Here is a 27,753-nt window from a genome sequence, read left to right as displayed (position 1 = left end):
AGTGTTAACAGTTCTTAGTAATAGGGATGTGATCATTTCCACTGATTATTAAATGTGATTGAGAAATAGATGTACTGAGAATAAAATAAATGGAAAGCTAATTGATAGCTATTTACAAACTTTAGTTTTCTTTATTTTAGTATTCCATGCTATGTAGTGTTGCGTTAGATCTTTTGAAAGATTTATTTGATTTTATGTTAAATGGCTATAAATATCGTGTACAATAAATATTTTTGCCACATGACAGCTATGGATATTTTGTAGAAAAAGCAATTCACTGATGATCAAAACAGGTATAATATAGATATTTATCTTGTTTTAATATTATTGACAGGACTATCAAAGTGGAAGTTTATGATTGGGACAGAGATGGAAGGTAGGACTCTTTTATTACCTTTTATCCCTGATGACAATGCTTTCTTTCTGACTGTTCAGTTTCAAGTTGCAGGACACAAAATCAAACAAATTTGCTACTTTTTCTGTACTAAAATTGTCAAATGATTGAATATATATCATCTGTTTTATAACATGTCCCAATGTGATTAAAATGTTCAAACATAAAGGGACCTAAATTAAGCACTATCTCAGAAACACTGATGTAGTGATTCTGTGCTCTCTGCAATGAGCCTTGTCTGTTGGGAACACGTATTATGGAATCACAGGCACACTTGTAATTAATGTCCATCCATTAAACTTAATGGAGCAGGACTGGGAATTCACATTATCAGCCCCTGAATCACAGAGTAATACTTATACTTGAATCCTGGTAATCTATTTTTTATTGTCAGAATTTTGCATTCCCCCCTGCCAGCCTGGGAGGAGGGTGTCGGAGCGTGAACCTGAAGGAATGGGATTCCCTCCGGCTTCCTGCCCGTCCTGACCACACGGTGATTTTACACAGGGGTGGGCAAGACCTCCCACCCTTGCTCCAATTTTGAGGCTGGTGGGAAGATTTACCTGGCATGGGGAAAAACCAAAAAAGAATGGGCCTAAATCTCGGGTGGGAAGGGGCAGAGGGTAGGTTGGAGGGGGCATGGAAGAGGCACATCCATCAGAAGCCCCCTTCTGACTCTCTCCCCTTAAAGGCCAGTGGCCTCTGGACCTTCCGCCTCCTCTCTGCACCCACTGCCCCCCCCCCCCCCCACCCCCCGCCCACTTTCTGGCCTTTCCCCCAACACCTTGCTTACCCCCTTTGCCTTCCCTACTTCCCTACTCTGCCCATCCTGGCACCATTTGACTTACCTTGCCCCCCTGTCCCAGGACTTAGGCTCAGCCACTTTGCTGAACTTCCTCTTCCGTCCACTGCAGCTCTTGGCACTGCAGGGACTGGAGAGCTGCCGGCCAATCTGATTGGTCAGCACTTTTCTAAGGTGGGACTTCCTCCCAAGTGACGGGGCAGAGGTCCCGTGTGCAACTGCTTAACACTCACCGAGCGTGAAGTGGCTGTGGGGCCTTGCCAACTCTTGGAATGCCCGGAATGACACTGCCATTCAAAAGATTCAGGCCCACAGGTGGAATTCTTCCAAAGAATTTCAAAGTGTTGCCCACAATGGGAATACCAGTGAGATTCCCGCTGGGCGGGTCGGAGCGATTCAGTTCGCAATGTACCCACACTTAGAAATGTTTTGGAGTGGGCACCTAAAGACACCGGCAAGGCTGGCTCCTCCGAGATTAGGGTACCATTTTGAAAGCATGCAGACAACCCTACACACCCGACCCCTTCTACTCACTGGCTAAGAGCACCCTGGCACTCATCGGTATCAGGTACCCCACCCTCCTTGCTGTTACCAGCAAACCCCCACCCCCCAAGTGAGCGACACCCTGCTGTGAGGTCTCCAAAGGCCTCCCCTTCCACCACCCCTTTTCAGGTCTGCCTTTGGCACTGCCAAACTGGCCCTGCCAGGGGGAAATGCCAAGGCACTACCCAACCATTTTCCCAACCACCTGGTGGCTTGAATGGCCTGAGAGCCCCACCCCCCTGACGTAGCCATCACAACTGATGGCATCACAGAGAATAGTTTGGGACTGGTTAGTAGTGGTTCGTGCTGGGTTCCCACTGCCCCTGAGGGTCGGAGAATCCCAGGAGCAGGGCGAATCCGGCTTAAAACCAGGAGAGTACATTTAAATTAGGAATTAAATATGCTAATCTGGTTCACGCCCTCACTGGAGGTGAACCAGATTATGTTGGGGCGGGGAAATCCCCAAAGGGATTCCCCCAGCGCTAAATGTGTTATCCCCCCCCCCCTGCAATTATCTGGCTCTGTGCATGAGTGAGTGGGCACCCGAGAATCGCGCCCTATGGGTACTTTTGTTTTCTTTAGCATTTGGTCTGTTTGCATCCTTTGCGAACTAACATCCAAATAATTCATGCCTGAACGCTTAGTTTATTGGGGCGGATTCTACTAATGCTGTGATTGCACGTCACCATGTTATTATGTGTATTAGATGTGCTTTACTCCTGATTTTATCCTCAAAATCATCAAACTTTCCAACATTAATACATTTCTGTGCCGATGCAATCAGGTTGTACTGTAACAGGCAGGTGAACAATGGTAGCTGGAACTTGATAAGGATTTATGCTTGCAAGTGTGGGATAATTCTTGGGAATAGTCAAAACACTTTGGGTGGAAATTTCCCATCCCTACCACCACGGGAATCGTAGTGGACGGGACACGGACCATGCAACGGTCCATTGACCTTGGGTGGTCCAATTTGCTTCCAGCCTTGAGGCAAGTGTGGCTGGAAAATCCTGCTCTACGGTTCTGATTTTTGAATGGATTTTCCTTCAGTAATAGTCTGTGTAGTTGGACCTGATGCCTATGTTGAGTTAGGCATCATTTACCATGTTAGGATATTTTACAACGTTTACGCTATTCTCTGAAAGGTTTTAAATCTTTGCTTTAATAATGCTCAAGAATTGCTTAGTTACAATCTTCAAACGAACAAATTGTTCATTTATTTCTGTAATTTTAAGCCGGATCGTCTTCCACCTTAATTTGAGATAAAAATCCAGGCCGGAATTCTCCATTCCTGCCTGTCATAGGAATTGTAGCGGGCGGGGGGGTCGGACCATGTAAAGGTCCATTGACCTCCTGTGGGATTCTCCCGTTTTGAGGTGAGCACGGCCGGAGAATCCCGCCCCTAGTGTGGTAATGTATAACCCTTAAATATATCTAAAATGTTCCAATCAAACAAAAACTTCCTATAGACTAAGTTGGAGAATTGTAAATCCTGACTTCTCAGCCTTGTAATCTCTAGCAGCTCTCTGAGTACACTCAGAACACTTTGAAGTCAGAACAGCCTCTCCGAACACCAGCGAGAGACTCTGGTCAAACCACCAAGAGCAGACTTTCAATTCCAGAAAGGCAAGAAGCCTTGCTTTTAGCAAACCAGCAGAATTTCCAAAATCAGGGAGAGAGAGAGAGAGAGAGAGACACTTCTTTTTAGCTTGATGTCCCTTCTAAAACTAATTGATGCCAGCCGAAACAGAAAATGAAACCGTAAATTCCCTAGGAAGGAAAAATAAGCTGTCTAGAACCCATGACTTGCCAACCAGCCCTCCTCCAAACAATATAGGGTCATGAAAGATTTCAAAGTAAAAATAAACAAACCCCATTTAAGCCACTTAAGAAGCAATAAAAGGATTTCCCCGGCCAACTCCGCAACAATGACATCAGCTGAGGTTGGGAGAGCTGCAGAGAACATGATTTTTAAAAAAGTCTCCTGAAGGTACACTAACATCACACTACAAAGAAATCTTGCAGCCTTTCAATATATTGTCCCCAGTTTTTCACTTCATGTTCAATGGTTCAATCTTTTCAATCCAAGGCATTTTAATGTGCTTATGTACCTTGGTTCTTTGTATTTTCCATGCTCAACTCTCCTTCCCTGCTAGTTGCACACTGCAATCCGCAATGACATTAAAAGTATTTCCTCATCGCCAGTGTAATAATTTGAGGGTGACTCGATGTGGCTCAAAGTAACAAAGGATTTATTGCCAATGATGAATAGTTATTTACAATAAAGGATCAGACAGAATTAACTATGTGACTGTACAACACCCCTCCCTAACCCAGGATATACCCCCACACCTAATTGGCTCAGCTTCCTGCCTCAACACTCAATAGGGTCCAGCCCGAACATGTGGCCCTCAGGGGACCATGCTACCACAACAACAAATATCTTTTCTCTGTCAGCGATGGTGTACTCATGATGGAAAATCTTAGGAAGAATGTGAGGTTGTTAGCAAAAATAAAATGTCCATGAAATATTTACACAATATGAATTAAAATGTGTCATTATAATTATGACACAAAAAGTCATAAATTGGGTATGACAGAAATTGAATTGTTTGTGTTGCATTTAAGTAGCACTTTAAACGACTTAACTCAACATCGAGGTTATCCAATTGAGTTTACACAGTCATTATAAATCTCATGTTTGCTCAGAGGTGTGATGTCTGCTTTATTACAAGAACACCTCTTTGAAGAGAACAAAATGCTTTAATTTGTGGGTATCTGGATTACAAAGCTGCTAAGAGGTAATGCACTACAAGAACACTTCCTATAAAACCCAACAAGTCAGGACACGAGAAGAAGGTTGCATGTTTTTAATCAGAAAAATCAATTAGGCCAAGGTTGTTTTTGAGTAAGTGTGAATGGAGTGTTGTAAGCCTAGTGGTCTCAGATGATCCAACCCAAGGCATGTACGTTGAACGTGTTTGTGGATGATCCGTGTAGTTATCATTGTGCTTTTGTGCTTACAGGCTGTAATTTTTCTTTCCCCATATTGCTTTACTGATTGCTTTTATCGAATATACTTGCTTTCAAAATAAATGCTTCAAAGGAGTTCTGAGCCAAGTGTTATTTGCTGGCAGAGCTGCTTCAGGCCATCTGCAGCCTCCTCCACTGAAAGGTAGCAGCCTTCCATCAGCCACATCGCAGCCACTGGCATAGCATTGTGTAGGAGCAACAGTACAAGTACATGCAGGCGTGCACAAAAGGCAAACACATGGGCGCTACGGTGGCACAATGGTTAGCACTGCTGCCTCACAGCACTAGGATCCTGGGTTCGATTCCCGGCTTGCGTCACTGTCTGTGCGGAGTCTGCACATTCTCCCCGTGTCTGCATGGGTTTCCTCCGGGTGCTCTCCCACAGTCTGAAAGACGTGCTGGTTAGGTGCATTGGTTATGCTAAACTCTCCCTCAGTGTACCCGAGCAGGTGCCGGAGTGTGGCGACTGGGGGATTTTCATAGTAACTTCATTGCAGTGTTAATGTAAGCCTACTCATGACATGCATAAATAAACTGAACTAAAACTGAATATAAGGATGATTAGATGGCCGATGCAGTTTGACATACTATGAGTTATAAGTTTGGTTTGGGATGCTTATTTTATGGTGGATTTTATTTTTGCTTTTTTTTTATTCATTCGTGGGACATTTATTGTCCATCCCTAGTTGCCCGAGGGTAGTTCAGAATCAGCCTCATTGCTGTGGCTCTGGAGTCACATGTCGGCCAGACCGGGTACGGATGACAGATTTCCTTCCCTAAAGGACATTAGTGAACCAGATGGGTTTTTCCAACAATCAACAATGGTTTCATGGTCATCAGTAGATTCTTAATTCCAGACATTTTTTCTTGAATTGAAATACCACCATCTGCCGTGGCGGGATTTGAGTCTGAGTCCCCAGAACATTAGCTGAGTTTCTGGATTAATAGCCCAGTGATAATACCAATAGGCTGTCGGACACCGTGATGGTTACTAACAGAGAGAAGGTAAAATGTGTGACTGTTGGTGAATGGGGAATTGGGGTTCTGTTTACTGATATTACAAATGGACACGTCACCCAGTGTCATCTAGGTCAGAAAGAAACTGTGTTGCTCACCTCCTGCATTATTCCTCCTCAGCTCCTCATGTGAAGCTGATTGTAAAGGCCTTGCTCCCATAATAGTGAGGTTGTACAGTATGCAACAGGCCGTCATGAATCTTGATACGAGCATTACCAAGTACCGCAGGGCTCCTTTCAGTGTGTTCCAGGCAGTGAGAGCATTGTGCACCATATCACGTTTCGTGTGGCAGCATGGCTTTTGTTGCTTGTATACTTCCTACATGTGGGTTGTGCACTGGAATCATGAGCCATGCCTTCAGTGGATAGTATTTATTGCCCATTAGCCATCCTCTGGTTTGTCATCTTGGCTCAAGTGCAGACGGCACAGCAAATTGCCGCATAATAAAGGGATTGTGACTGCTGCCAGGATTGTGCTCATTGCAGGTGTCTGATCTCCAACCAGCTGGATGTTGAGGTGGATGGAATGCTTTTTGGTTGCAGTATGATATGATGCATGCTGCATCACAGGGAAGTCTGCAATCTTCATGAACCCACATGCTCACTCTTCTTGCTTGCCTCTAGCTAAAGAGAATGAATTGTATTCCATTCTCTTTATCCAGAACCTCAGTAAGCTCCGTGTAGGAACAGTGCAGGACAAACTGGGAGATGTTGCAAATAATACCTGCTGCAGCCAGGAAGGAGCCAGACATATAAAAGTTCATAGCCACAAGCACCTTCACAGCTGCTGAAAATTCTGTCCCCCACCTCCTATGATGTTGTGTCTGCAGAATAGAGTTCACCTTCCTCAGTGAAGTGAAGGTGGCTGACACACTTTTTCTCCTCCTCCTCTCCCTTTCAGAGGCTTGTCCTGCTCTGTGTGACCTCCGCTCATTCTCCATGTCAAACTCTAGGCCAAAGGGAATATGCACGACTGCATTCAGGGTTGGAGACAAGTAGCTTATGCAAAAGTTTTGAAATCAGGACAAAGTCCTTCAGTGCTTGTCACACGATTCTCTGCAGAATTCAACAACTTTAAGTGAGTCTGGAAACTACTGAACACGTCTGCAATCACAGCAAGAGCCAGTTGAAATCAATCAACAACTAACCTGAAAGTAATTGATGCTTTTAAATCCTACTAGCAGGGGGTTCTTGCTGCCGAATGCATGTTCAGTAGTGCATGCTTAAGAGAGAACATTAGCAGGAACATTTTGACTCCAAAATGGCAGTGTAACATCAAATCAGTCTTATATCCTGGTGGGGGAATGCGTACTCCTGGTGGACACTTCATGCACATACATCAGCAATGTCCTCACCAAAATAATGTCTGCTCTGTCCAGTACCAGAAGTATGTCTATGACAAAGGTACCATTTTGGAAGCAACATGGCGCTCAAAACATTGAAAAACTGGGCATTAGAGAGCCACATTTTGCAACATTAGCACCATTTCTATTATTTCTCTATCACTTGCTTCAATAATTGTACCTTTTACATACACTAGGCCCATTATAAACATGTCTTGCATAGCTGTTAATATCCATCAACTGAATATGTTAATTTGTGTACTGGTGACTGGACCTAGTGTCTTCCAATGAAAGAGAAGGTAGAAGGAGCCAATAGTGTCAAATGACCTTAGGTTATAGCTGAACAAAAACTCCACATCATATGAAAACTCTTCGTGTGAGCAGGGCAACTTCTCCTGTGCTATTTGGAAGGATTGCTGCACTATTTGGAATTTATCCTCTGGATTGCATAGAGATGAGACTTCTTGTGGCTGCATTCCATGAGTTCAAATTCTCACCACCTCCTCCTCTTCCTACCTGCTCCTGGTCACCTCTACAATAGATGGACTCATTTGGAAGTTGGATAACGTCAGTCATCCATGATATTTTATAAGGGACTAAACTAGAAGTGGGTTCATTCAGCATAATCTAAATGGAAAGCATGGATGGGTGGGAGAGTTGTCAGAACATCAAATCCCTGGTACATTATGTGAGTTGCAGACAGTTTTATATATCTTGTGTCTACAGGTGTAATATGATTAAGCCTTTACTGGTAAATTTAACAGAGTTTGCGCTGGTCCATCAATTAGACAGACCTCACCTTCCATCTTCCCATATGTTTCAAGGGATTGCTGGATTATGCTGTAAATATGAATTAATATGAATTGCAGAAAGTAGGGTCTGATATTTCCTGACATAAGGACACTATCATTGATGAGCTGTGCATTTGCTGTAATGCCTCTCAGCCTTGGAGACCCCGAAAGGGAATCAGTTGAAACTGTGCTTTCTCATTCTTGCACACAGTAAAATGTTCCTCAAAGTTTTCTAAATTTTTGATCTAAATTCAAGGATTTTTTTCATACTTTTCCTTTGCATTTTTTTCTCTCATTCACTCCATCCTTTCTTTCTCTCCCTTTCTTTATTTCTCTTTCTGTATCTTGACTTTAAGTCACCTTATTTCTTTCTTTGTGATTGGCTCTATTACTTTATCATTAAATTTAATTGGCTTAGGAGATAGACTATTGTACCTGTCATTCACCAAGGTTCTGCATATTCCATTCACTTATCTATTTGCATTTGTCCCAATTTGCGGCTCCAAAATATTTTGATTTGATTAATTATTGTCAAATGTATTAACATACAGTGAAAAGTATTGTTTCTTGCATGCTCTGCAGACAAAGCATACCATTCATAGAGAAGGAAAGGAGAGAGTGCAGAATGTAGTGTTACAGTCATAGCTAGGGTGTAGAGAAAGATCAACTTAATGCAAGGTAAGTCCATTCAAAAGTCTGATGGCAGCATGGAAGAGGCTATTCTTGAGTCGGTTGGTACGTGTTCTCAGACTTTTGTATCTTTTTCCCAATGGAAGAAGGTGGAAGAGAGTATGTCCTGGGTGCGTAGGGTCCTTAATTATGCTGGCTGCTTTGCCGAGGCAGCGGGAAGTGTAGACAGAGTCAATGGATGGGAGGCTGGTTTGAGTGATGGACCGGGCTTCGTTCATGACCCTTTGTAGTTTCTTGCAGTCTTGGACAGAGTAGGAGCCATACCAAGCATTGATATAACCAGAAAGAATGCTTTCTATAGTGGAGAGTTGTAGTGGGCATGCCAAATCTCCTTCGTCTTCTGAGAAAGTAGAGGTGTTGGTAACTATAGGTCGGCATGGGGAGACCAGGACAGGTTGTTGGTGATCTGGACACCTAAAGGTTTGAAGCTCTCGACCATTTCTACTTCGTCCACATTGACATAGACAGGGTCATGTCCTCCATTACACTCCTTGAAGTCGATGACAATCTCCTTCCTTTTGTTGACATTGAGGGAGAGATTATTGTCGTTGCACCAGTTCACCAGATTATTTATCTCTTTCCTGTACTCTATCTCGGCATTGTTTGAGACCATAACGGTGGTGTCATCAGCAAACTTGAAAATCGAGTTGGAGGGGAATTTGGCCACACGAGCACAGGTGTATAAGGGGTATGGTAAAGGACTATACCCCTTATACAGCGTTGTGGGGCACCGGTGCTGAGGATGATAGTGGAGGAGGTGTTGTTGCCTATCCTTACTGATTGCGGTCTGTGGGTTAGGAAGTTCAGGATCCAGTTGCAGAGGGACTGAAGGGTGAGAAAAATAATCCAAAATCGAATGCAACATATGAGGTGCCAGCTGCCCCAAATTCTAGCTCATTTCCGCTGCTTGGATACTTTCAGAGCTCCGAGTTCTGAAGAATGAATTTTACGCTTTTTCAGTTACAGTAAGCAATTTAAATGTGGAAAGCACAATGACGCTGGCTGTTGGCATTCTATTTTGTCTTTTACGTGGTCTTGTTGATTCTCCGATTCAAACTGACCTAAATGAAAGTTCTGTTTCTTTAAAACCTCCTGCAGTTCGTCACAACAATAATTGTACCTTGCCTACAATCAAATAAAAAAAACAACAGAATGGTCTTTACAAGTCAATCGAATCCCAAGAATTTACACAAGAAGCCCAAAAACCCATGTTAAAGCCTGTGAAATTCTCCAGAATAGACCCCCATCTGTTGCAAAACAGCTTGAAATCCTCAGTGTCACGCTGGCAAACTAAAGCACTTGAAAATACAAACGGTCTCTTTTACCCCCAAAAATTCTAGCTTCTTTCATTACCTTTGTTGCTGACATCACTGCAAACTGGTGCATTTTAGAATTTGATATTGCAGAATTGTCCATTTTTGTTTGGCACTGATTGTTGTTTTGAATGTAATATTCTGCCATTGTGGGGTGGTTACATGAAATATTTAGTTGGAGTCGTTAAGCTAGGCAGTCTGAGAATGCATCCAACCTGCATTTGCTACTCATTTGGGAGACACTCTTTATTGCTATTTAATGAAATTATTTTGAAATGTATTCCTCAAATAAGTCTTGTTTGGCAAATTCAAATGGTTAAAGAGCAATCACTGTTGTATTGTCTTGCATCAAGTTGTAATCAATAGAAGTACCCAATCCTTGCATCATGTAGTTTATGCAATGCAGGCATTAAATTACCCAGAGAGAAAGGAGCTGTGAAGTTTTCTTACTCGCTCGTCTGAAGCATTTCTTGGTGACAGCACGTTATTTACTATCGTTTGTCGGGCATGTTTGCATTTGTTGGTTATATGACTGTTTCTGCGCTGTGACCCAAGTTTGACATCACATTGTGTTTTTGATGTGCAGCCATGACTTTATTGGGGAATTCACGACGAATTACAGAGAACTTTCCAGGGGACAGTCACACTTCAATGTGTATGAAGTAAGTTCCTGCTTTTTGTTTTCTGATTACAATAAATGGATTAGAACAGATTTGTGCTGATCCCAACAAGTTGTGTTGTCTTTCTCGATGCGGGTTAATGTTGAATAATTATGTTGATTTAAATATTACAAGTAACAATCCTTTTGGTACAGGAAAAATGTTCATTTCTTTATCAGTCCACGTGTGTGCTGCCTTATAATAACCTTAAATTCCTTGTTTCTCCAAAACTGCATTCTCGCCATTGATGCTTCGTACTGAAATAGCCTATGGTAATTTATTTGACAAGTCTAATATCTTTCGAGATCAAAAGATTTCTCTCGACTTCCTTTCTTATTACTAACTTCTTCAATTTCCACTTCTGTTCTTGCCATTTGAACCCCTCCTGTACACTTGCTTGAACCAGCTTTATCAATTCACTTGACTAAAAACAGAAAATGCTGCAAAAGCTCTGGCAGCATCTACGGAGAGAGAAGTAGAGTTAATGTTTTGAGTCATGTGACTCTACTTTGGAGCCTTTATAAATTCACTTCATGATCTTGAATGCTTAAATCCCCTTGACAATTCCTCTCCATTCTCCAAAAAACGCCAAACGTCTTTAAGTTTAACTTTAGCACTGCAATAAAGTTACGGTGAAAATCCCCTAGTCGCCACACTCCGGCACCTGTTCGGTACACTGAGGGAGAATTCAGCATGGCCAATCCATCTAACCAGCATGTCTTTTGGACATTGTGTGGAAAACCGGAGCACCTGGAGGAAACACATGCAGACACGGGAAGAGCGTGCAGACTGTGCACAGACAGTGACTCAAGCTGGCAATCGAACCCGGGTCCCCGGAGCTGTGAGGCAGTAGTGCTAACCACTGTGCCACCGTGCCATCGTTCACCTTTCTTCAGGATTTATATTTATCATAACTTGGGCATTACCTGTATTGGTCACCTTGGCTCTTTCAAAGGCAATGCGATCCTTTTCAATCCCCTTTGTTGCGATAATCTTCAGATTGTGCCCTTTGTAACAGATTCACCAGCCAATGGAAATGATCTTTCACAATTGCCCCTTCCAAAAGCTTTCACCATTTTGAAACGTTAACATCCTCCCTTCATTAACCTTCTGCATCCCATTGGAGAAAACCCCCAACTTGAAACCGCATTGCTGTTGTTATTCAACCCATCTCTTTTACATCAAACATGTTCTGTTCCAGTGGAGTCAGGAATTCGCAATTTACAACTTTATTTTCCCTGTGCTATCCCCGATGATCGGCAAAGCCTAGGTAGGTTCACCTAGCATGGGCTGAATGAGGCCCTCAGGTCATTGTTGACTGCTGGAATCTCAAGTTCATTTATTTAAAAATCTACTTCTGTCGTGGCCAAGCACGGAATTGAGGCAAGCTTTACAATTAACTGCTCAAAGCAAAATACAAATCAGAAAAAATAATAGAAAGAGCAGAATATAATGTACCAACCATCAGATTAGGGTCTTTACATTATCAGGTCATCAGAGTTCATTGTGTGGATGAGATAAGGCACTGGACTCTTCTTAAATCTTGTCGCTTTACGTCTTAATTCAGTTAGTTGTTTTGAATTGCGTTGTTGGCAGCCGCTGTGAGATCTGTCTGCAGTTAACAAGTAATGAATTTTGAGATCGTCAGCAATCTCATAAAAGACTGGCAGATTTGCTAGCGTCTGTTCTCAAGATTCTCCAGCCTGTAATAATATAAGGCTTCAAAAGGTTTTTGTTGTGGGGTTGGAATGTCACTGCCTCTGAAAGGACCAATAAAACTGTGGGTCGCTTTCCTTTGCTCTGATACTGAGCAGTCGGTTTTATATACAGGGCCGAGGGGTGAAAAAACACAATGCGACCCATTTGCCCAGTCCTCCTCCCGCAACTGAGATAGAATCATAGTACCCCTACAGTGCAGAAGGAGGCCACTCAGCCCATCAAGGCTGCACCGACAACAATCCCATCCAGACCCTATTCCTGTAATCCCATATATTTACCCTGCCAATCCCTCTGACACTAAGGGGCGGCACGGTTGCACAGTGGTTAGCACTGCTGCTTCACAGCTCCAGGGACCTGGGTTCGATTCCCGGCTTGGGTCACTGTCTGTGTGGAGTTTGCACATTCTCCTCGTGTCTGCGTGGGTTTCCTCCGGGTGCTCCGGTTTCCTCCCACAGTCCAAAGATGTGCGGGTTAGGTTGATTGGCCAGGTTAAAAATTGCCCCTTAGAGTCCTGAGATGCGTAGGTTAGAGGGATTAGCGGGTAAATATGTGGGGGTAGGGCCTGGGTGGGATTGTGGTCGGTGCAGACTCGATGGGCCGAATGGCCTCCTTCTGCACTGTAGGGTTTCTATGATTTCTATAATTTAGCATGGCCGTTCTACCTAACTTGCATATCTTTGGACCGTGGGAGGAAACTGGAGCATCCGGAGGAAACCTACACAGGAACGGGAAGAATGTGCAAACTCTACAGACAGTCATCTGAAGTCTGAATTGAACCCGGGTCCCTGGTGCTGTGAGGCAGCAGTGCTAATCACTGTCCCTCCATGCTGCCCGCAAATTTAAGTTTGCCAACTCTGATTTAATCACATGTCTCACTTATCATGCTACCACTGTCTGCCCCATTGTAAAGATATATGGTGGGCTTTTTTTTAAAGTTCTGCATGGGACAATGTAGGTTAAAACCTCTTCTTTTTTGACATGCACTGAACTTTATTGTAAAAACGATAAACTGTTTTTTGGTTAAGACCCATGCTTTTGGCATTACCTTGAGGTAGTTACTTAGTGGCTGGGTAATCTTACATTGATAGCAATGCGGAAGTCAATTGGGAGAGCTAGTACATGCTGAAATCCATAGAGTGACACACAAGGAAGCCAGAAGGATGGGTTATGTACTTCGACATTGCCAGTTAGACAGGGTTTGCATATTTCATGAGGTAAAAGTGCTGTTATTCCCTCAGCTGTACACCAAGGTCATTAAATATCTACCCAAGCAGAAGTTTTATGCAATGTGTCTGCACTTGTGGTGTAATCCTTTCTATAATGTAGAGTTTGTAGGATGTAGGTAATGCTTCACCAGGGAATGAAACTTGACATTTTGCAATGATTTTGTATAAACTGTCTTTGTCCAATCCAATCAATAAATGGAAACTATTTTAAATGTAGAATATGATCATTTTTAGGTAGAGTTTTTCGTTCAGTAGAAGAGCAAATTATAGATTTTTGTAACATTAATGGAACATTTGGATTCATCTTTCAGTGGAGAAATAAAAGAGGAACGCTTTTTTAAAAACTTGCATTTTTAGAGTAACTTGTCACACTTTCACTAAATGCCAAAGCATTACACAATCATGGAACTGGTTAGCTCAGTCGGCTCGATGGCTGGCATATGGTTCAGAACAATGCCAACAGCGTGGGCTCAACTCTCATTCTGGCTTGGAACCTGCCGCCTCCTCTTGCCCCTGAAAGTGGAAAGCAATGGCAAACCACCACTGGCCGAAACTGCCGTGAAAATGGCTCTGGCTGAAGCACCAGCAGATAATGAACCAATAACGTGCCTTCGGGCAGAGCACACATGACATGACATTTGTTTTTCTACCATTATGAATTCTTACACTGGCGTTTATGGAAACTACGATTATAAATTTATCACATTGTAATTATATCCTCCCACCAGTGGTGGCAATGTAGTGCATGAAACCACAGAGAGAGCATAATTAACATGTGACAAGTTTACATAGTTTTCATGAAAGAACAAAAGTAGGAGTTTATAATGGGGAAAGTTTCAGATGCCAGTCTTTTCAATGTGCATGGAAGTCAAGGCCAAAGGTAAATTTTAAATGGGCAGGGCCAATTGGACATGTAGGAGTAACAATTGCTCTTGGGCGTGAGTGCAAAATAGGCTGCTAGTGATAAACCCTGACCAATATTCAGTTTCATTGACTCAATGGGTGGCTGATGTGAATGTTTTTTTTGTACTACTACCCATGTTGAATTCCCTCTTCATATCACTCTGTTCCTATTTTAAAGCCATACATTCAGCCTTTAGAGCACATATTCTTCTCTAGTATTGGAGTCCCCTGCAGGCTGAGGGGCTATGATTAAGGCTCTGTGCAAAAGGGTGTAAAAAAGCCATTGCAAAAGTCAAAGTAGGTAGTGTCTATTATGGATGTCAAGATAGAAATTTCTAATAGGTGAAATTGACAGGAAGCGCATATAGATCTAAGCCAATTGATATATTACCAGTAGATATCCAATAACATTTTATACAGGAAGTTAAGAAAGGGTATGGCCTTCAGGGTACAAGGGTCAGAGTTTAGGGATAACTGGTGTATGGTGGCACAGCGGTTAGCACTGCTGCCTCCCAGCACCAGGGACCCGGGTTCGAGTCCCAGCTAGGGTCACTGTCTGTGCGGAGTTTGCCCGTTCTCCTGTGTCTGCGTGGATTTCCTCTGGGTGCTCCGGTTTCCTCCCATAGTCCAAAAGATATGCTGGTTTTTGGTGCATTGGCCATGCTAAATTCTCCCTCAGTGTACCCAAACAGGTGCCGGGGTGTGGCAATTAGGGGATTTTCACAGTACCTTCATTGCAGTGTTAATGTAAGCCTACTTGTGACACTAATAAACTTTAAACTTTAAGAACTAATTCGCTCACCATTTTAAAGTTATGGCCAGAATGTTAAGTTACCTTGCAGGTGAGTTTTCAGGTAGGGAGACTCCATCTATCTTCCCACCCCTACCCTTGATGGAATTTTACGAGTGGTTGGGGAGAAGTCGAAGAGCCGACTCACCTTTATGTCAACTAAGGCCCAATAAATGGCCACAATTTTATGGGTGACGACCGGAAATGGTTTAGAAATCTGGCAGGTAACATTTTTTGGGTTTCAGGTCATTAAAAGATGAGGGAGTAGTCTTGTCTCATTTACATGACTCCTGTTTCAACTGAAGGCACATTCTCCAACTGCAGAACGCACCATGTTTCGACTCCACCCTGACTCCCAGTCCCGCTTGCCCCCATCGCCAGGACATACCAGCTTGACCCCAGCAATACCCACTCCAGCCACCGACCTTGCATCCATCGTTGAATGATGTTGTTCGCTGGATGCAGTCCCAGCAGTAGCCAAAGCCCCCAGTGATGCTGCCAAGACCAAAGAGCTCCCGGTTGTCCGATTGGCCAGTAGCTCTTTGAGGCAGGACTTCCTCCATAGATGGGACCGGATGTGCTGCTTCAAGGTGATTAATGTCCTGGCACACAGGACTAGATGCCATCTGTATCCAACCATGGCACACACACAGTATGCATATAAAATCCAGCCATAAATCTTGTCCTAAATCTATATAGTTGATAATTAAATAACAAAATACGTTGGGAGATAGAGGTTTCTGTGTTGTACAAGCTGAAAGGCTGGGAGATGTGAAACTGACCTTTTGGACTTTGTGCTGATTGAAAGGGATAAATACAGCATGGTTTTCCATTCTATGCATGCCATAGGAATGCATACAATAGGAAAGTCTGACAACAGGAAATGCGTGTGCAGATACAAGAATCTTAACATATCATTATAGATGGATAGCCAGTGAGTAGTGGTGGAAGGGTGTTTTTCTGGCTGGACGTCCGTGACTAGTGGTGTTCCACAAGGATCTGCACTGGGACTTCTGCTGTTTGTGATATATATAAATGACTTGGATGAAAACGTAAGTTGGTAAGTTTGCAGATGACACAGGGATAGGTGGAGTTGTGGATAGTGTAGAAGGTTATCAAAGGATAAAGCAGGATATAGATCTGTTGCAGATATGGGCAGAGAAATGGCAGGCAGAGTTTAATCCGGGCAAATGTGAGGTGCTGCACTTTGGGAGATCAAATGTCAAGGGTAAGTATGCAGTTAATGGCAGGACCTTGAACAGCACTGATGTGTGGAGGTATCTTGGGGCTCAAGTCCTTAGCTCCCTGGAATTGGCCACATATGTAGATGGGGTGATAAAGAAGGCATATGGCATGCTTGTCTTTATTGGCTTGGGCATTGAGTGCAAGAGTCAGGATGTCATGTTGCAGCTTTATAAAACTTTGGTTAGGCTGCACTTAGAGTATTGAGTTCCATTCTGGTCGGCGCATTACAGGAAGGATATCGAGACTCTGGAGAGGGTGCAGAGGACTTTTACCAGAATGCTGCCTGGATTAGAAGGTTTGAGTTTTAAGGAGAGGCTGTACAAACTAGGGTTGTTTTTTTGGAGCGGCAGAGGCTGGAGGTAGACCTGAAAGAAGCCTATAAAATTATGAGAGGCATAGATAGGGTTGGCATTCAGAATCTTTTTCCCAGAGTTGAAATGTCTAATACTAGGGGGCATGCACTTCAGGTGAGAAGTGGAAAGTTCAAAGGAGATGTGAGGGGCAAGTTTTTTTTACACAGAACAGTGTCTGGAACGCACGGCCGGGATGATGATGGAGGCAAGTACCATAGAGGCATTTTAGATAAGCACATAAATTTGTCGGGGTTAGAAGGATATGGACCAAGGGCAGGCAGAAGGGATTAGTTTAATTTGGCATCATGTTTGGCACAACATCCTGGGCCGAAGGGCCTGTTTGTGTGCTGTACAGTTCTCTGTTCTGGATGGATATGATATTTTATCCAATTGGTGTTATCCCTTGGATTACATGTGCCGACATGGGTCATCACCAGTTAATAAATAGATTTTTGTAATGTCTGATTTACCCAGAAGAGTCCCAGACTGTTACATAAATAATAAAACATTCCTCACTCCAGAATCTATCTTTCTGTCTTGTGCAGATCTTCAATCTGCATAGAACTCCTCTTAAAAAAAACACCCATCCCTCCCATACTGGTCAGCTTTACTAATCTCATTGAGCAAATATTTCATGGTCACGTCAAATCAACAATCTTCCAGTATGCACCTACATCAATGTTTAAACAATTTTATTATAAAAGTTGTCCCTATTGCGTGCATCTTTGTGCAACATACCTCTGTGTTAAACTGCAAGTATCAGACTTAATACTGTATTGCAATTCAAAATAATGTGTAAAGAAAGACAAAAATGTTTTCCAAGAGTCTAAATTACTGTTGCCTGGATTTCTGCAATCCCTTTATTAGTGTCTGTAGCAGCTCGCCTAACATTTACTTCACAGGTACAGTTTCTTACCTGTATAAATCCAATATTTATTTAACAATTAAGCTGTATAATTGTGTAGAGCGACACAGCAGCATATTTCATGGTACAATGTTCCTGTTATTATAATATTAATAAAACATGCAATCATTTTGATAAACTTTATTTGCTCCCATTGATTCCGTACCCTTCCCTGGTCACCATCTGTTTGCAATCTTTGCATCCTGTCACCGAAGTTTTCAAACCCACGTAATCTGCATCAAAAAGAGATTCACCTCGATAACAATGTCTTGTCCTGCCTAAACCACAACTTCTATCACTGAAAGCCCTGTTTGTAAAGTTGTCACCTCCAAACTGCCACTAGTTCATGGTTGGCTTTCCAACCCTCTCTAAATTTAAGCTCATCCAGAATTGTGCTCTCTGCACCCTACTTTGCACCGGGGCCGGCTCTCGCATCAAGTCTTCGCTGACTGACCTACACTGGTTCCTGGTTTCCTAATAAGGTCACTCTTATCTCTAACCCTGTAACCTTCACCAAAGCTACCAAACTCCCATTCTCTCTGCCCCAGAGACTGGCCGTTTGTGCATCATCCACCATTGGCAGATGCCACCACCTAAGTTTTAAATTCTGGAACTACCACTCCAAATCCTCCAAACCCTCATGGCCTTGAAGACCCTCCTTAAAAGCACCCATTTGCCGGAGCTTTTGGTCACACATCCCGATATATTCTCCTTTGACTTGGTGTCCATCTTTGCCTGATTGCATCGTGCAATATTAATAGCATTATATGTAAGGGAGTAGCATTTTAAATGCAAGGTTAGTAATTGCAATTTGGTTATATTTGCAAATCTATGAGGAAAAAAGGGCTTGGAGTTAATTAAATTGCTCAAAATTGGCGCAGTTTTTTTTCCTCAGAAGTATCCATAAAGTAGTGCGATACTAACCTTTGCAAAAATCCCTGAAGCTAATGTGATAGGTCCAGAAAAGGTCTTTAATTTTCTTGTTCACAAAAACCACCGATTTCTTTGAGATTGAAAAGTAAATTGAGGATTTTTTTTGGTTGCTTGTGGACAACCTTGCTGCCCAATGCCAATGAAGGCTCCTAAGTGGGCAATTGATGACAACTTAAGGAGCTCATGACACTGCTGCTGGAATTCAACTAGCTGTAGGCAGGGGACTTGTTGTGTGGCAAGACCAACAAGCACATCTGTCAGGTTTGCTTGTGGCCTACAGGGTGTTGGGGTTGAGTGTGAATGCCTTGTTCAAAGGCACTTTGTGTCTGATTGAGGAACTTAGCATTGCAAGTTTTGTTGGTGGGGTGGGGGGATGGTGGTGGTGGAGGGTACTGTGACACTGAGAGCTACCCTACCTAAAAATGAGGTGCCAATCTAGTGAAACTGTAATATAGGATTACATGCATGCTAAACAGCGGAAGCAGCGTACTGTAGATAAAGCTAAGTGATCCCGTAACCAATGGATTGGATCAAAGTTCTGCAGTCCTGCCATATCTTGTTGTAAATGATAGCGGACAAATAAACAACTAACAGGGGGAGGAAGCTGCATGGACAGCCCCTTCCTCAATGATGACAGAGTTCAGCATGTCAATGCAACAGAGAAGGCAGAATGATTGCAACCACCTTCAGCTAGAAGTGCCAAGTGAATGCTCTCATCTCAATATCTTCCCTGAAGTCCCCAGGCTCACAGATACCGGTCTGCGACTAGACCATTTACTCTGTGTGATATCAAGAAAGGACCGATTGCACTGAATACAGCAAAGGCAGAGTGGCATAGAATGGCATGGAGGGTCAATGAGGCATGAGGCAGAGGTTGGCAGAGAGAGTATTGGGGCTGTGGGGTGTGGGTTATGTGTGGGTGTGCATTATGTGTCATGGGTTGACATGACTGTAGTATGGCAAATACAGGGCACTTTTTCCCAGGTTGAGTTTGCAGAGATGGGAATTGTCCTGCCTCTGCACTGCCAACTTGGTGTCAAAAACCTAGGCTTTGTCCTCGGAACTCATTTGAGGCAGTTGAAGTTGTGACCTTGTACTCGGGGAATGAGTTCACTCTGCAGGTGAAATTCAGGATTCTTCCTAAAGATCCGACTTTGAGAGAGATGGACGTGAGAGGGAGGCTGCCAACCTGTAGTCAGGCTTTCTGTTCTGGGGTTAGACTGTAACTGAAAACAGCATCCAAAAGCTGCATAAAGTAATCCACATCATAAAGTAATTCAACCAGCTCAAGTCTTGATCATGTGATAGGGTGTTTGTGGGTCGAACCATTCAACTAATTTTTCTTTTTTCATTCATGGGACATGGGCGTCGCTGGTTGGCCAGCATTTATTGTCCATCCCGAGTTGCCTTTGAACTGAGTGGCTTGGCTGGGTCATATCAGAGAGCAGTTGAAACTCAACCACATTGCTGTGACTCTGAAGTCACATGCAGGCCAGACCAAGTAAGGAAGGCAGATTTCCTTCCCTAAAGGAATTCAACTTCCACCACCTGCCATGGCAGGATTTGAATCCGGGCCCCAGAACATTAGCTGAATTTCTGTAACGATTATTTAGTGATGATACCACTAGGCCATCATGATGTACTTTAAGGGCCATTGTCTGGATTTTAGCAGAAACCTGTGGAGCCATGAGCACAATGTTGGAGATATGTCCCTACATTTGTCCATTTAAGTCCTTTATGTTGACTGGGTTGGAATATTCATACAATATAAGCCACATTCATGGAGGATGATGAGTTAGCCTTTCTCCATTTTTAAAAACAGAATTTAAATAAGAGAATATGGAAGGGAAGCAAATTTTAAAGCCTTTCTCGTGCCTTCTCAGTCTGACACTTGTCTAATTGAAAGTCCATGTTCAATAAATATCAGCCATTTTCTTCTGTTTCTGAAAGGTGACATATTTTCCAACTCGATCTGAATATATTAGTGTTTCTTTATTATTGTATTATAGTGACTTCTTATCTAAATTTAATAGCGATAATACATTTATGTATTGAATATAGTGGATCATTTTGATACAGCAGCAGTTTTATTAAATCTTGCTAGCTTAGTGGATGGATGGCTGAGGATAATGCTACCAAGTCTATGTTGGTATTTTTTATCCTTCCAGCCACCTATTCTTTACAATGACTCCTTGTCATAATGCAATTTGTTGTTGCTTAGAGCTAAGCATTGCCAACTATTATCCTAATAGAAATTTTACTGAATCAATGTACATGTTGGAGTTCATTCTACTTATTTTGTGCATGATTTGATTTATGACTCACAGCGCCAGGGTCCTGAGTTCAATTCTGGTCTCGGGTCACTGTCTGTGTGGAGTTTGCACATTCTCCCCGTGTGTTCATGGGTTTCCTCTGGATGCTCCGGTTTCCTCCCACACTCCAAAGATGTGCGGGTTGGGTGGATTGGCCATGCTAAATTGCCCCTTAATGTCAGGGAGACCAGCAGGGTAAATATGTACGGTTACGGGGGCAGGGACTGGGTGGGATTGTTGGTGGTGCAGGCTTGATGGGCCAAATGGCCTCCTCCTGCACTGTATGTATGGCATTTCTTGGTGCTCTTCTATCATTCACCTCTGACCTGTACTTTCAACTTTACCCTTCAGTGATTCATTTTCATTCTTTAATTCATTTTTGTCAATTTTAGACATTTTTGGAAAATTGTTGGAGAACATTGACTCTTCCAATGTGTCACTGTGTGATCTCCACAACTAAATTGCTGAGATTAGTGCTAGTTTGAATTTAATAACAGTGCAAAATTATAGTTTAAACTTGGCTATTAAACAACAAAGGTGGAATATCTGTAGAGTAAACATGAGAACAGCTTCAAGCCTGTTTTTACTTTCCCTCTCCTATTATTAAATAAAATTAATTATCCTACATATTATCACATTGGTAGCAGACCCGTTTAAATTATTCCTCCCAACTCAATATTTTGTGTAGTAGGTTTTTTTTTCTTTAACACTGCTGCAGATTGTTTCAGATATTATTAAATTTGTTCGGTAGTTTAGTCTGTGCATGAAATTTGATGCTGTGATATTTTTTTGCCTCCCACCACTCTGCATGGAGTCACACCACTTGTAGTGACTGATTGCAGTAACAGGTACTCACGTTCAGCATGAAGCAACACCACCCTTAACAGCTGGTCGCTGTAATAACAGATACTCCTTGAAACCAGTATGGCATCTTATCACCTACATCACTTGATAGAAGCCATCACTGAAACTTCCTGTGGAGCATCATTATATATATATATATATATATAATATATATATAAAGCCACTCTCCCGCTCTGTTCCACACGGAGCCTTGCTGTTACCTCTGAAGATTGAGAGAGCTAGGCTCATGACAGAACTTCAACACGTAATCTGAGCTAACACTTAGGTGAACATTAATGATTCCCTGGCAATGTTTGAAGAAAAGCAACGAGCGCTCGAGGTGCCCTGGCCGTTAAAATGGAAATTTTTGGCTGCTGCGGAATTTTGCAGGCTTCTGCGCCACGACTTCCCAATATGCAATCTGGTTGCTTGGTGTCAGATAGGCTAAATGATAATCTTTACACTGCTGTCCCCTTGGCATCAGCAGTAATAGATTCTATGAACCAGATTATCCAGTGGTGATGTCGACAAACCCATCAGCATTGCTTCACTGAAACAGGTGACAACTTCCAGAGTTTAGACACGTTCCAGATAACACGGAAATCCAGAAGTTGCTGTCAGTGAGTGTACGCTCCTTCATGGGGTATGCTGTAGAGGTTCAAAGTGCAATCTCCCTTGAAATCATGATTTGGTGATAATTTAATTCCTACACTGTTATTCTCATCAGCCTTTGAAAAAAATCATGTTTGGTTGAATGTGGTGTAACTGTATTTTTAATGGTATACTAAATTCCTAATCACTGCCTAACACCCTCGCTAACCCTGAGAAACTAATTTAATATACATTGAATATCAAATTGCTCCATAATAAAATAAATCCACATTTTTGAAGTAGAAAATGAGTAGATTTTATATTCTCTTTATTTTAGCTTCCATCTCATTACAGCCAGACATTTACTGAGTACGCACTAGAATAAGTGTGTTGGATCTGAGCTGCTTCATACTCATTCAGGGCATGCAAAAACAGTGGGTAAAATATCAAAGTAAGGACCCTTCACTGGCTCTTGGCTCCTTTGCCATGTTAGTTGATCCTTTGTGATTATTGCTCGGTCTGCAACTTGGCACTAAAAGGCAGGAAACACCCTTAAGAAGTTCTATTTAAAGCCTTCATCCATTACATAGAGATTAGTTGCTGGGTTGCCCGTCTAGGCTGATGATTAATGATTGGTCTTTTTATGGCCTACTTTCTGACTCACAAAATTCTGATTTCTAAGAAAAGGATGTTGTTGATGCTGTACGGTTTCTGCCGGCCTTCATAACAGTTTTACTGCAGCTATGGATGGTCTGGTAAGGGTTGCCTTTGCTGCTGGAAGACAAGGAGGAGTAGCCAGGAAGATTGGAGACAGCAGCTCGGAGCAAAGAGGGAATGAGGTTCTCCACCAGAGTCAGTGGGGCTACAGCGATCACTCCTGTCTCGACTCCTCTTGAAGTGCAATGTCTCCGGATGCCTTCAGTTCACTAAGAAATCACTGAGTATATCACAACACAAACCTTGAATCGGGTCATTGATAGCAGTGTTTAGGCTCTTAACTTCTATGCAATTTGGGGCTCCTTCCAGCTACAGCAGGTGACATCAACGATTATTCCCACATTGCAGTTCACCATTATGGCGAGTTACCAAAGTGGCCGTGACCAAAAGGAACACCTCTTTCGTCATGCATAGGGCAAAGCACGGTGAGAGGCTTCACCTGCGCTACAAACTTTCCCAGGATCTTGGGCAATATAGACTGCATCCACATTGTCTTGGGTGCTCCTGATCACCAACCTGAAATCTAATTTAATGAAAAGAAGTCTGCTCTCTTAGATCCCAGCTTGTTGGTGACCACAACAACATATTCATGCTGATCTGTGTGCCATCCTAGCAGCAGTATTGATGCATTCCGCCTCTGTTAGTCTTCTGTGCCACCTTTGATTCCAACGAGGCCATCATGTCACAGGCTGACTGCTGGGTGATGATGCTGCTCAAGAATCTGGGCATGGACCAGGCATGTTGTTGCGTCCCCATTTTCAGGGGCAATCTCATTTCTCGGCCATAAGGTTTTCTGCACAAAAATAATTGAACATCTAAACATTAAACATATGATGAGCGAAACCACTTGAAAGGTTACCAGAATGGTACCTCAATGTGCTGAAGGCACACTTGTTGAATTAACTTTTAAAATTGAATGAGTACAGGCAGTCCCCGGGTTACGAACGTCCGACTTACGAACGCCCGTACTTATGTACCGACCTCTGTAAAGCTTATTATTTTAAAAAATCGAGTTACATACAATGGTTCATACTAACGAACGGGCGGACTACATTGCGCGACGCTCAAAACACTGCGTGTTTTCAGCGGTTCGCTGGCCCGAGGGAGAACAACGCCACACCATCGTCGCCATTTTAAGTCGAATCGGGTAAACACAACAGATGTGAACCGTACGTAACTGTTCCGACTTGCATACAAATTCAACTTGCAGACAGACTTAAAAACGGAACTCGTTCGTAACCCGGGGACTGCCTGTAACGTATATTCATAAATTCTCACCACAATACAACTATGTTATTTGCAGAGTTTTGCTGAATGCTGAATTTCTTCCAACTCAAGGGAATTAAATTTTGGATTTCACGGCTCACTTGTGATAACTGGAAACTTTATCACATTATTCTCTGATTGTAATAATTACAATGGATAACGGAAAATTGAATGATTGCTGCCTATTCAGCATCAGACGCTGTAGAGCACATTTACTGGTAAATGATTGCTTATCTAGGCTGCATACATCATTGCAGGATCTGTGTCAGCTGTGGCTCAGTCGGAATCATAGAATCCCTGCAGTGTAGAAGTAGGCCATTCAGTCCATTGAGCCTGCACTGACTCTCCGACAGAGCATCTTACCGAGGCCCTATCCCTGTGAACCCACGTATATACCCCACTAATCCCTCTGACCTACACACCTTGGGACACTAAGGGTCAATTTAGCATGGCCAATTCACCTAACCTGCACATCTTTGGACTGTGGAAGGAAACCGGAGTGCCATGATTACATGGTCCTCTCACTTCCAAACGTGCCCCTATTGGGGCATTAAATTCCATCCTATAAATGAGATGCTGAGATGCCTACTGCATTCATTGAGCATATGCTCACTTGATCACACTGGTGATGTTTTCCATCCAAGGACAATTCTATAAATTAGGCATTATCCAACTGACCTAGAAATGCAACGTAGAAAATGAGTACCACAAAATGAATAGATTTTGTGAATTTGCACTCCCCAAGTGCAGAGATTTATTCTGTATTATTCACCCTGATATATAATTGTGTGTGTAGTAAGCTGTAATTAAGCAATGACATTGTTTTCCATCACTCAGGTAACAGGAGCAGAACCCTGAAATTAAGGTTGAAATTTGGATTGTGACAGTAAGATAAATTTTGAAAATGTATTTACAGGAGCAGGGAAGGGACAGATTAATGGAGTTTTGGGGGGGAATTCTCGAAGGTGAGGGTTCAAGCAGCTGCCCGCTGCCAACAACTGTGGGGCAAAGAGAGGAGGGGTCGCACAAGTACCAGCAATCGGGAAATGCTACAGCACATTACAAATATAAATTAGAGCCAGTTGCTCCAATTTTCCCGAATGGGACAAGAGTATGGAATGGTTGATAAGGAAGTTGGATGAGATTTTCTGGTCTCCCAGCCATGTGTTTCCTGGCAATGGAAGGCGGCATGATGTTCGCTTGTGGCGGGATTCTCACATCTGAACGATATATCATCACTCTTACCCACGTGTTCCCTCACAGAAAAATGATCCATCTCATTTCCAAGCACCAGATCTAGCAATGCCTTCTTTCTAGTTGGCCTGAGAACATGTCACACAAGGATGTTCTCCTGAACATGTGTCAGAAATTCCTCCCTCTCGTTTGCCTTTACTCTAATGTGGCATGGTGGCACTGTGATTAGCACTGCTGCCTCACAGCGCCAGGGTCCCGGGTTCGAATCTGGCCTTGAGTCACTGTATGTGTGGAGTTTGCACGTTCTCCGTCTGCGTGGGTTTCCTCCGGGGGCTCTGGTTTCCTCCCACAGTCTGAAGGATGTGCCGGTTAGATGCATTGGCCATGCCAAATTTTCCTTTGGTGTTCCCGAACAGGCACCAGAGTGTGGCAACTCGGGGATTTTCACAGTAACTTCATTGCAGTGTGAATGTAAGCCTACTTGTGACACTAATAAATAAATTTTAAACTTAAACTTAAAAAAAAAATTTCTCAGTTGATTTTTGGTTAACGAAAATCCCCCAGCTGTTCCACTCCACAGTTCACAAAATGGACACTGCACAGAAGGTGGTCATTCGGCCCAAAATGTCTATACTGGTGCTCCAAAGGAGTAATTTACCTGGTACTATTCCCTGGGGAGCAAGGCCTGAAAATCCCACCCTTAGTTTAAACGAAGGATTTCCCTTCACTTGTTACATAAGAGTTCATGCTACAGTTAGGCTATGGAAACTCATTTCTTGTTCCTGTATTGTGTGTGGAGTACAAACATCATTTTGGAAATGCACACCTTTGGACACTATCATTTGAACTATGTGCATAAAAAGTTGGTAAACTTATTGGAACTGCCTGGCTGAAGAGAACAGTCAAGGAAACGATCAAGAGAACTGTCAAGCTATCAAGTCCTATAAATCCCTTTGGAGCTGTCAAATTAATTGGAATTGTCAGATGTTTGAAAGAGTCAAACTCATTGGAACTGTCAAGGCATTCAAATCTCCTGGCCTTTAAATGTTTCTTTAAAAAATTCTGGAATTTAGTAAAAATCTACCCTTCGACTTAGGTTTATCATTCTAGGATTTGTGACTGATTTCAAAACCTTCATTATTGCAGCGGGGTGCCTGTCAGTCCACGGTTTGCCAGCTCCAAGGGGTTATAAAGTCTTTGATATGAGGCTACGGATACAAATGCTTGTTTTTACAAGGGATTAAGCATTTGAATGAAATGATTGGTTTTATGAGGGATCATACAATCAAAGGATTGTAGTGAATGCATTTTTATGAAAATGTTTTGTTTATAAAAATAAAATCTGCAATAGACACTTAAAACTTTATTTTATTCCATCCCAGCTTAGGTCCTGATCTCTGTCCATTGTTCCTGGGTAGGTTAGCACAGAGGATAGAAGAACAAAGGATGCTGGGTGGGAAGCATCGATTGGCATATGTTGACATGGTTAGTGTGGCACTGTAATAGGCCATGGGAATGGGTAAAGTTGCATAGGTTGGGATGGAAAGTATGGGGATGGTGGGGGGCATGAGGTTGACAAGGTTGGGACTTGGGTAGTGAATACGGCTGAGGTGGTGTGGGGGGTGAGAGCTGGAGGGTTTTTTAATAACTGGGACAAAGTCCCAGATCACTGAGGCTGACCTTTCACAGTAAGAGTTTTAGCAACACCAGGTTAAAGTCCAACAGGTTTATTTGGTAGCAAATGCCATTAGCTTTTGGAGCGCTGCTCCTTCGTCAGATGGAGTGAGATTTCCACTCCATCTGACGAAGGAGCAGCGCTCTGAAAGCTAATGGCATTTGCTACCAAATAAACCTGTTGGACTTTAACCTGGTGTTGTTAAAACTCTTACTGTGTTTACCCCAGTCCAACGCCAGCATCTCCACATGGTGACCTTTCACACAGCTTGCCCGCCTCAGTGGCCAGCAGCCCCTGTGTCTGCCTCCACACTGTTTCAGGAGGCAGTGGGCCAAAGTCCCTTTAGCACCGGCTCTCCCCACAGAAGAACTTAAATGAGACCATCTTGGCTATTTGCTCCCGAATTGGATTTGTGGAACCTGGAATCTTCCAGACTCTGCACTCCTGACTTGAGAGTGAAAATTCAGGCCAATATCTTGAAAATGGGGTCTGACATAT

The 27,753-nt window shown here is 42.9% G+C and overlaps 1 protein-coding gene across 2 annotated transcripts in view; it reads left to right on the top strand.

Annotated features, from left to right (window-relative positions):
* Nucleotides 1-27,753, top strand: part of LOC144507907 (copine-8) — a 377,739-nt gene that overhangs the window by 213,530 nt on the left and 136,456 nt on the right. For both annotated transcript variants that reach the window (XM_078235393.1, XM_078235392.1), the window contains exons 10-11: nt 335-376; nt 10,512-10,587. In XM_078235393.1, coding sequence (XP_078091519.1) covers nt 335-376; nt 10,512-10,587 — 118 coding nt within the window. The remainder of the gene's footprint in view (nt 1-334; nt 377-10,511; nt 10,588-27,753) is intronic.

This window comes from Mustelus asterias, chromosome 19, assembly GCF_964213995.1.
Source record: "Mustelus asterias chromosome 19, sMusAst1.hap1.1, whole genome shotgun sequence".
NCBI classification, from domain to species: Eukaryota; Metazoa; Chordata; class Chondrichthyes; order Carcharhiniformes; family Triakidae; genus Mustelus; species Mustelus asterias.
The sequence above is the reverse complement of the archived record's forward strand: the minus strand, read 5'-3'. Positions and strand labels throughout refer to the sequence as shown.